This window comes from Dermacentor andersoni, chromosome 11 (genome assembly GCF_023375885.2).
Source record: "Dermacentor andersoni chromosome 11, qqDerAnde1_hic_scaffold, whole genome shotgun sequence".
Taxonomy (NCBI): Eukaryota; Metazoa; Arthropoda; class Arachnida; order Ixodida; family Ixodidae; genus Dermacentor; species Dermacentor andersoni.
Genome location: NC_092824.1, coordinates 103738424 through 103749576, shown reverse-complemented (window position 1 = coordinate 103749576; position 11153 = coordinate 103738424). Strand labels below are relative to the sequence as shown.

At 43.6% G+C, this 11153-nt stretch overlaps 1 protein-coding gene across 1 annotated transcript; it reads right to left on the bottom strand.

Annotated features, from left to right (window-relative positions):
* Positions 1–440: 440 nt before the first annotated feature.
* LOC126539212 (trimeric intracellular cation channel type 1B.1) lies at positions 441–11068 on the bottom strand. Its single transcript, XM_050185960.3, has 6 exons — positions 10808–11068; positions 9293–9449; positions 8448–8632; positions 6791–6878; positions 5364–5776; positions 441–3277 (listed from the first exon to the last, which is right to left on the bottom strand). The coding sequence occupies exons 1-5, from the start codon at positions 10926–10928 to the stop codon at positions 5473–5475; spliced, it is 855 nt and encodes a 284-aa protein (XP_050041917.1). The 5' UTR covers positions 10929–11068; the 3' UTR covers positions 441–3277; positions 5364–5472.
* Positions 11069–11153: the final 85 nt, after the last annotated feature.

Sequence of the window (11153 nt, the reverse complement as noted above, 5' to 3'; positions counted from 1 at the left end):
GAATGTCACTTTGCTTGCTGCTGCGTTTCCAGTCACCAGTGTTTTGACAGCGAGTTTACGCGGTCGTTGAGTCAGATGTGTTCATGCTTGCTCGTGCGCACGTAACACCATGCATCTTAATTTAGTGTGCATATGTTTACAAGTTTATACGGCTGATAAAACTACTATCTTTACTTCGTATAACTGTCCAATAATTTTCTATCACAATCGATGCTTCGCCTTTCGGGCAAAACTGCAACTTTGTTGTACCAGCTTACGCTTACCCGAGTGACGGGTCATATCAGAACTGTATAATAAGTTGTGCTAGTATACTGTATCTTTGTGCAGATCACCTAACTGCATGAAAAGTATGAGATTGACCAGTCTTTTCGCTTGGGTAAGCTTAAGCCAGTATTAAAAAGCTCCAAGCTTTAAAGGAGAATGAAAACAATGGCCATGGGTAGGAAGGTGAATGTCTTTTATTTTATTCCTCTTATTGGCTTTCTCAATGTCTATAACCCTGAAAAGTGATCCGTAAAGAAAACAGTCCCTTGTCTGAAACATCTTAAGGATAACAAGGAGCAAGAAGAAAGAAGGACTAGCAACACTTTCCCTGTCAGAGGAACATCTTAAGCACTGCACTTTGCATTCAGCCTATTTCATATATGCAGTGTGTCAACTTATAACTGTGCAAGCGAACTGTCATCAGTATGGAAGCCTGCTGTGTCCTGCTAAAATTTGATGCACACAGTCTTCCATGCTAAGGTAGACTCTATGGGAGAAAAACACAATTTTTTTGCTCGGCTTAATTAAATGGTTGCGGACAAAAAAAAGTGGAAAGTGCCGCTACCTTGCTGCGAAGTTTCATTACAATGATGCTCTATCAAATCATTGGCTGTGCTAGTACATGAAACGGCAACACAGGCACATTCGGTTTTCAAGTGATAATTGTAACAGTGCACCACAACTTTTTTTTCTTACACATTACAATGCCAATCTCTGGACCGAAGATGCAGTGTGTATGAAGTATTGCACATGTCACCTTATAATTGACAAACTGTGCTTCATCAGACACTGCAATACGAAGGAAATCTCGCTGAACAAATGTGCATGTCTGCAGACTTGATCTCCTAGTATAAAATAACATTACATACATTAAGCTCTTCAGCTATTCAAGTTTCAAAATCTCTAACACTGTTCGAACAAGTGTATAGTCTTATTCACTTCAGGCTAAATGACCAGATCAGCACAAGGACACAATACTTGGCGAGGGGACAAAAAAACAGCTATTTCAGACTTTGTTATACCCCTCGCACATAATCTGTATGACATTCAATGCTGTAAATCCTGCCACAGAGGATTACAGTATTACATGTGCCATAGGACATAATCATTTTTTCTGTGAACTTTCACTGTTGAGCCGACGGTAAAGAATTCAGTAAACAAAGTCCTAGTTTATGGACTAAATAACTAAAAAAAAAAAAACCACCACCCAGTGGTGAATAAACCTCATCTTCTTATAATATGGCTGAATAGTTACGTGAGCAATTCTCATTACAAGCTTTCGCATAGCTCTGCTCTCTTTTACAGTTCATCTCGGCGTTGGCACTTTATGTGATCACTGATGTTTTCAAAGGACTTAAAAATGGACAGAGCCGAGCTTGCGAACGCGTTGCAGCTAAGCCGAGAACTGCAGCCCTGTTTATTAAAGCCCAGAGGCTTTTGTTGCCACCACAATGCTGGCAGAAAACCAGGCTCTGAGGGGCAGCTTTGACAGATCTGACACCATATCTGCAGTGCAAATTCTTTAACCAGTGAAATGGCCGTGTTTGGTTTATAAATGGGTTCCCTTGTTCCCGTGGGGAGTGGCACCCTGCTTCATTTGGAACTGCTACAAGAGTGTCGAGCAAACACAGTTACTCTTGTACTGGCACATATCTTATCCCTAGTCGCTGCCTATCAAACGTGACTGTGGCCCGCCAACCACTAACTGACTGAACCTTTACTTCTCCTACACCTATGCCTCAACTATGAGAGATCCCCCCCCCCCCCCCCTAAAAAAAAAGAAAATAAGGCTACCAGGTAACCTCAACAGGCACCAAAGTCTCAATGCATGACCTGCATTTTGTCATGCCACCCCATTAGAATTTGGCCTAAGGTTGGAAGTTGAACCCATGACCATCTGCGCAGCAGCAGAATGTTGTAACTACTGACCCACTGCAACGTGACGGGCTGGTTCGCCAGTTGTGCCCAAAAGGGTACAGTCTGAGCTTTTCGGGGTATAGCTTTGGCACATTCTCAGCTAATTCTTCAGTCTTTTAATTCAGTCGCGTCGCTCCAAAACACACTCGCCAGTCACCATGCTCTGATGGCTTATCTCAAAAGCTGTGAAATATACCCATGTAAAACTGACGCAGTATGTGTTAACCTAACTTGAACCTTATATGGTGTATACTACACAGTGCTCTATATGTGACGTGCAATATCATATATGTATACACACACACATGTATGCACAATCAGCTGTAATGCAAATATTACTTCTAAAAATGGCTCATTTTCATAAATGTACAGGAAGATGGGGTTTCCTAGAGGTAAAACAAGCCTAGAGAATACTTTAAGTTATATTAACATTATATTAAGCACCAGGTAGCTGCTCCACATGGTCACCAGAATGCCAGAGGTGAATCTCAAGACTGAAAAACAATACATTTTCATATGCGTCATTGTGCATAAAATGCAGTTTAGAAAGTGTAAAACAAAATTCTGAAACAGAGTAGGAAACAGGAAGTGCAACTTTTCACGCTCAAGGAGAGCTTATTTTGAGCAGACGCTAGTTAAGTAGACATATTATACAGCCCTTTATAACAGACTAGCCTAGAACATGCTTCACTTGGTAAAAAAATGCTAAAATAACTGTAGGCAACACGATAGTGCGACATTTAAAACCACCGCCTTCAGTTCTTGAAGCAAGAGACACAACGAAGTGCATGGTACTGGCTTTGAAATAAGATACAAAGATGTTACTTGCGTCTGGTATTAAAAAATGTTGTAAATAAAATGGAAGTTTGTGTGGGAACTTTGTCCAAATCACTGGGTGGGTGGGCGTTCAACAATCACAGAAGAGGATGGCAACAGAATGAACCCAACAAACACAAAACAAGGCACACACTCTTGCAATTCTTCCTTGAGAACGAGACTCCCCCAGCTCCCTTCTCTCCAACAAGAGTCCGGCACTTGGCAGCGGAGAAAACTCGCTCGTGCAGCGGTAGACCCCATTTGCACACACACACACAACCTGAAAAGGACAGAGAGAGATCAACAAGGGTGCAAGAAAAAGCTGAACATCTCCGCAGTCTCGGAGCAGAGTCTGGTTTATTAATCAGATTTCCAGTCCGGTCGGTCAATGTAACCAACACAGTGTTGTACAGCCTACAAACAGCTTGGAACTTCAAGGTTTTCTCAGGTCTCACAATCTGTAAGGCCTTCACTGTGCTGATGGTGCTCGGATTATCGTAATCTACAACTTATGCCTACTGTAGGGCAAAGACCTCTTTCAATTACCTGTAATCAACACTTGCACGACCATGCAACATCAAGTCATGATCAGCTGCTTACCACTATCCCTGGAAAGAAGAGTGTACAATCATTTCATCCTACCAGTACTAACAAATGGGGCAGAAGCTTTGAGGTAACCAAGGAAGTTTGAAATGTTAGGCACAACATTAAGAGACTGGGAGACAGTTTGTAGCAAGCGGGCAAACGGGGATAGCCGATATTCTAGTTAAGAGCAAAAAATGAAGTTGGCCATATAATGCATAAGGCACATAAATGACAGTCTATTAGACTTGTAGACTGGGTGCCAAGGGAAAAAAAGCACATTCGAGGACGGCAGTGAACTAGTTGGAGTGATAAAATTGGGACATTTTCAGGCATAATATGCAGGGTCAGCCTGCGCAAGACAGGGGTAATTGGAGATCAATGGGGAAGAGGCCTTCGCCCTGCAGTGATTTACGATGATGATAAATCAACCCTGTCCTGTGTCAACCAAACCTACCTTTTGCTCGCAAGTTTTTCGTTTCCCACTTTCATTGCTCCATCTTAATGTGCCGCAGAAACAGAGCCTCGGTGTCACAGTCATATAGTGATAACTGGATTTTACAGCAAATTGTTGCTATGACTCGTTGCTATGACTTGTTCTCACATTACAATTACCTTGGTTGCAATGGTGAGCATACACGCAGCTCAAAGCCTAGCCGGGAAACAGCAGTGGTACTAAAGCTTTGTTCTGACAGCCTTTTATAATTTCTTTTCCCACAGTGACATTAAACAATGTATGTATATGATGTAATTGGTGTATGCTTCTGGTTCACTGTATCATGGCCACATTGTTTTACGAGATGGATGCCCATGTTTGCTTCTGTAGTAGCAGCTTTTAGGTGCCATTACCCCAATGTCACCTGTTCCTGCTGCTTTGGGATCACCTTTACTATGACGATAATTCTTACATTAAGAACCTAAAACTCAGCTTTGCAGTAATGGTGATGTTACTGTAGTGTTAAAAGCAAGACTTTTGTAATAGAACTGCTTATCACTCATGTAACTAGATTATGGCAGTTAAAAATGTTGAAGAAGCAACTGGCAACTGCAATGCAGGTATCTGAAGCAGATAGGAGTTTGTGTAAGGTTAGGTTAGCTTTCTCATGTGGCCTACAGAGATGTCAAAAGCTGAAGGAGCACATGATACCTACAACTGTTGAACATTTCAGACTTTCCCGGGGTATTCACACAGGAGAAACCTTTCCTGTCAGTACGAGATGTGCAGCTGGTGTTATAATGTCACACATTTATGAGAAGGTGTGACGCAGCTGCCTGTCCCCGTAGGTAGGAGAGCTTCTGACCAAGAGGAACAAGTAAACTCCACTCGGCCGTGGACGTAGAAGCATTTCAGCTGGTGTCTGGTGACCTTAATCAAATTGCTCCTCAAGAGGACAGCAGTCATATTGCAACACTTTGTTGACGTGGTCGTCAGAGTTGCAGTGAGCAACTTGGCCGCACTTTTGAAGGCTTGTTCCACGTTCGAGCACCGGGACGACGAAATTAGGCGACAATGCCACTCTTGTTGAAGCATGCTGGCACTCTTTTCAGCAAGTGTTGAAGTGTGGCACTGAGAATAGAAAGTACCAAAGTGGTTTATACTGTCTTTCCCCGACTTTCCTCCCCAATCTCCTTGCCCATGTGAGTGGGGGACGTCTACGAGCAACGCTGCAGTTTAACTGGCCATGTTGCTCCTATATCCCTGTTGAAAATCGCTGTGAATACTCCTTCAGAGCCAGTTATGCCCCCACCTGAGCAAATATGGTGACCTCAGCCATCGCACTTGCCTTGTTTTGTCGCTGGTGTGTCCCTGGAGGAAATTGGAAAAAAAGAGGGAGGAAGCAGTGACGTCTCGCAGTGAACACGACATGCAGCGAGTTGGGAGGGGCCGCAGCGTCAGTCCTTTTTCTTGGTGGCTTCGGACTTTCCATTCTTGGCAGCATCCGTCTTGCCCTCACCTCCACGGCTGGAAGTGAGTGCCCGTCCCAAGGCATCCCAGACACCACCCAGGAAGACTGCGCAGAAGAGGTTCTCAAAGGGCAGGAACGGGTCGTGGATGCCCAGGAGCATGGCCGACAGCTTGAAGTAAAGCAGGAACACCACGATGCCCAGGTAGACGAGCGCGTGTGGTGCCGAGACGTACTCGGTCTTCTTGTCCAGCACAAAGATCACTGAGGCCACCAGGCATGCTTTTGTAGCGCTGCAGAGGGTGATGTGAGCAACCAAAATGAGCTGTCATCAGAACAGTAACAAAATCAATTCACTCGCCAAGAGTAACAAATCATTGGAGCTCGATAATAGGATGCATTGAGCAAACAAACTGATAGGAGTGGCATAGTAATGAGCTTTTTATAGTGTTCACTGGCCTTGAACAGCAAAATGTGAGGCTTCCATGCTGTATTTAGAAGAAGCTTTAGCTTGTACCTGACAGAAATTTTGCTATACAAGTAGTGCATTTGAAATTCATAAATGCTCTCGTTAGGTGCCCATCTGCCAAATGGCTGAAGCCATTAAGTGCCAACGAGTCTGAATATTGTTACGTGTGGAAAGACACAGACGAGAGATGCTATTTACACGCTATTTACACTGGAGCCAGGCAGCCAGGCTGACACTCGCTCGTGCCGAGGGCACCGACCAACTTCTTCGTCGTTCTCGCGGCTGCTCGTCTCTCGGGGAAACATATCGTAATATTATGATTGTTTTGTCTAAATGATTGCAAGTAGAATGCTCGTGATAGCAGAGTTTTTACTCTGACTTCCATAAAAATTGATAAATATGGCTAAATTTCAATGTGTTAAGACCATGATTACAACTTCAGTTATATACATTTCATATGTGCAATTTGCTGAATGCAATGACTACTGCAACCCATGAGCTCCACTGGCTTCATCGAGATAGGCTTTTGGTAGAGCCCACAAAGCTTGTGTAATTTAGTCAGCAACACTTTCAAAGGTTGTTGAAGAGCACACCTGACGTGGATATGAAACAGTCTTTGCAGAAGTTCCAGTGCAGCTTACTGAATTGTGATATCTCAAAATTGTGTGCATTAAAAGGCCGAGTGGCCATTCATTATTCAAGAAAGTGAAAATGCCTTTGTTTGTACCAGTCGAAGTACGTAGTAAGCACAAAATTATGACTTTTCGCTACAACTCATCAACATGACTGTTTCCATAGAAACTGAATTCTGCCAGCAAGACAGATCGTAAAGACTTACAAGCTAGGCTGCATGATCTCCATGGCTCCTGGAGTCCAGAAGCCGCGGAGTAGCCGCTCGAAGACTTTGAGAAATGATGACCCGTTACCTGTGATTTGTGGCAGTGAAACAGAAAGCAAGTTCAAAGTCACCTTTGTGTCCTGCAAGTTCTTAAAGCAATCACACACATGCAGTGAAAAGTATAATTAAGACTCTCCATAATAACATTGCAGCGAAACACCCCCAAACCTGTTTTCAGCTAAGAAGAATGGAGTGCTTTATATGCTGTTAAAGTTTATAGTACTTCAAATGTAGAGAATTGATGAGGAACATTTGGTTATGGTAATACTGTTCTTTCACTTCACCCCAGAATGGCAGTTGTTAATCCTTCTTTTGGATTTCATATCGGACAAAACTTAGTCCATCGACACTCGGCTGGTGATTGTTAACTTGCGGCGCACTGTGCTTCTGTAAGCACCCTATTATGTACAGGTGGCAACAGATATTTTGTGCCAAACCTTATCCTTCATGCCACGGTGGCAGTAAACTTCAGCTAATGCAATAGTATCCACTTCAGGTTTAGTAACGTCACAGTCTAATCTGTATCAAGGTGAATTCCACTAGTTCAGGAGCTTTGCTTCATGGTGGGGAAATTGTTTTCCACTGGTTGATTCGGAACAAGCTTGAGTTTTCCACTGTTCATTTAAATTAATTCACTCAGTGGTTCTGAGTTACATTTTATTTACAGGGTTCATGTGTTGGATTCAACTGGGTGTCACCATGCACCATGGTCTCTCACCAGTGTTTGTCAACTTATGCTGTGACCTAGTGTGGAGTGTAGTGTTTAGTGCTGACAAATCCTGATTTGTGAAATCCGTGAGATCTGAGAGCTCGCTCAAGGATTCAGGTAGTCCTTCTGTATGAATGACTAAAATTTGCTGCCACTTTTTCGGTGATGGCAAAATGTGTTGCAGCTGTCAGTTATAGCAGCTGTGGGGAACTGGTGAATAAGGAAACGCATTCGTCTCTATTGTCCCGATGGTAGCATGAAAGAACAGGCGGTAAAGTACCGAACTGGGCCAGTCGGTAGGCATTCAAGGTGGATAGTGCAAACACAACAGGCAAAAGAAATGGAGACAGGACAAGTTACTTGGCAGTTGGGTGCTGCCTCAATGTATGCCTGTGTGAGCATTATGTAATAGTTTAAAAGGCATTTCTTATTCACATTTACCAATGCATTGTTTAAAGTGTGGCAACAGTTAGGTATAATTTTGTAAACAAGAACACTCGCCACTGTTTAAGCTGTTCACTAATAGTGTTGTTAGAATGCAAGTTTGCATACTATACTGATTGAACTTGAATCATGCTCTGCATCTTTCCCTTTTTCTTGCTTTCTTTTTTCTTTGGTGTGCCTTTTTTTTTTTTACCTGCATCATCCACTTGTTTCCTATAAATTCAATGACTCCAAATCAACAAGTTTCAGCTGGAACTTATCCTGTCACCTCTGTTGAATTTTTGTTTCATTTGCACTATCTCCATGAACAGGACACAGACACAAATGTGAAGAATTGGGACTTCAGCACAATTCTTGTTCACATCTGGATACTTATGTTTTACCGTACATGCAAGAATGATGGCAGTCGACCATCACGCCTATCCAAGCAAGCACATGCCTGACCTTTGACAACGCCAATGATGATCATGATGAGGTAGCTGTTGGGATAGATCTTGGCGGCATGCATGACGCCGTCGTGAACTTTCTTGCACCTCGTGACCTCCTTCATCAGCGCAATCACAAGCTTGCAGGGGAAAAACTTGCATATCTTGTACACGATGTCAAAGGGCGAGTAAAAGATGGCGTACCTGTTGTGTGCCAGTAAGAGAAAAGAACAGTGCAACTGCAGTAACACCACAATATAATTCTTACATTTAGTGAGTGCCAGTGTCGGCTAAACAGCAAGTATTGTAAACTTTAGTTGCAAGTATCAAACTACTAAGTACAGCTAATTCATGCAACTACATAAGAACTGTGTAGTTTGTGGCGTATCTTTGCAGTTTCTTATTTAACTGCACTGAAGCCAATTTGTGCATGCAAACTTGTAATGTGAAAATGTTTAGTCTCACTTAACCTCCAAGTGCAATAGTCATTTAGAATAAAAATAATTTGTCTGTGGTCTAAACATTTAAGCAATGCACATAATCTGAAGAGGCACAGCTTATTAATGCCCTAAATATTGCGAGACGATGTAAATTAGTCACAGACAATGAACACATACTGCCTAAAAGAAACATTGGAGGGGCAACTGTTCTATGCTATTGTGTCTAAAAAAGTATCCTTACTTTTGCTGCAATGTTTTTTAAGTTTTCACTAAAAATCCTAACATATGAAAGCTTGAATGCTTAATCTGTTCTCCTACCTTCCCTCACAGTATGACGATTATGCAACTGTCAGTACCAAAATAATAAAAAAAAGAGGGAGGGAAACCTAAGAGAGAATTGTTGTGCACCATTGGTAGCACGTACCACACTGCAGTAGCAAGCAGTATCTGCTGGTTGTTCTTGAGGGCTCCCAGGACGGGCTCACCCAGCAGAAACGCTGACAAGATCCCGCCAGCAAAAATGGAAAACATGCTTGATATCCAGCAGGACATTGGGTGCTTCCTCGAGAACAGCTGGGAACCTGTGCAAGGTGCCATGTAGCCGAGGGGTAAAACTTGATTTTTTTGCAAACTTCAGTAGTAAAAGCAATTTAGTGGTGCTGTCGCATAAAGCAGAAAAATCAGATGGTGCTGTTATACTTTCCACCCATTTCCTCAGCTGCGACTTGTTCAGTGCTGGGAAGCACGCACCCCAATATGCAGCAACACCCATGATTCTTTCTACAAATGTATAAAGGTGACGTACAGTGGCTGGCATTTAGTCAGCAAGGATTGGCAAATACTCAAGACTGCTGGCATTGGTCCAAGTGCTGGATGTATTAAATGACAGTACCTCTCGAGTGCTTCAGCTCGCCCAGCCCAGCCGTCACATGCCATGCATCACATGCATTACATTCGCAGCGCCGCTGCATGAAGGCACTACCGGTTTGGACAGCGTATTTCAGTGATTTTGTTTTCCTTTAAAAAAAGGAATGTGGTTGAGGAATTAATGTGAATGTATCAGCTTTAGCGTTGCATGTTCACACCAGAGTGCTTGAGGAAAGAAAATAGAAAGTGCTTCAGTATGCAGACACAAAGGCAAGAGCAGCACTGGTGGGTCAGATGACGGATCTAAAAGGGTGGTGTGGAACTTGCTGTTGCTGATGGTTGGGCGTGCTTTCATTTTACAAGACGCTATAAGTATTGCTACAGCAGCACCTATTTCTTAGGATAACTTGTACATCGTTAACATATATATTAGATACAAATTAACACATATGGTCATGTCGGATGCATGTAAAGTTCGCACTGTAAAAGCCGAATCAATGTCAAGAAAAAAGTATTAGACCAATTACAAAGGTGGCATTGTGTTGTCGACGTTGTCTGCGATCAAAAACAATGCAAGCGAGCGACTTTTTTTCTTTTTACTTCGAACGTCTAACGCGTGTTCTCAGGCGTAAAGACCGCTCACTGCGACAGGTAGACGCTTTCAAGCGACACGCTACAGCGATATGCCAATCACGCACCACTGCAGGAACGCCTGCGAGCGAGCTTTCGTGAACCACGAGCGAACTTAGGGGCCCCCAAAAAAGGATCGCGCTGCTCCGCCAGAGTTTACTTAAAGCTCGCGACGTTCGCTACACTCAGCGACAATCGCACAGCGGGAGTCACGGCATCAGTCGCGATCGAAAGCAAAAATGAAAAACCTGCCGCAATGTGTTTAGTTTCCGACGTGCGCCACATGCCAAAGCGAAAGAGAGCAGTGCGCCGCGATCGTCTACTGCGAGGCTTAGAAAAGCATCCTCTCGAGATCCTTCGTCGTTTTGTTTAGTGCTTGTTTGTTACCGAATTGTTCTCCCAAGGGTACAAGAGCTGGGCCAGACCCGGGGTTTTCGCTTACCGGCTCCTAAGTCCTCGCGCAGGTACAGGCAGGTGATTATACAGTGGGCAATGTCGAAGTACGGGTACATTTTGAGCTTTGCCACCTGGTTGGCGACATCGAGAAACATTTCGGGATCCATTTTTAAGTCCTTTGCAACTTCGGGGGTGCCGGAGCGCCCGCTCGCCGTTCGGGATTCGTACGGAAATCGTAAATAGAACGCGCGGCGGGGCTGGCTGCTACTCGCCGGACCCTCTCTCCTCCACTGCGCACGCGCACAAGATGATGGAAAGAGCAGGAGAGCGATTTGAATAGAGGATAAATCGTGGAGTCTGATATCACGGGAGTGAAAACCCACCGGTTCTTC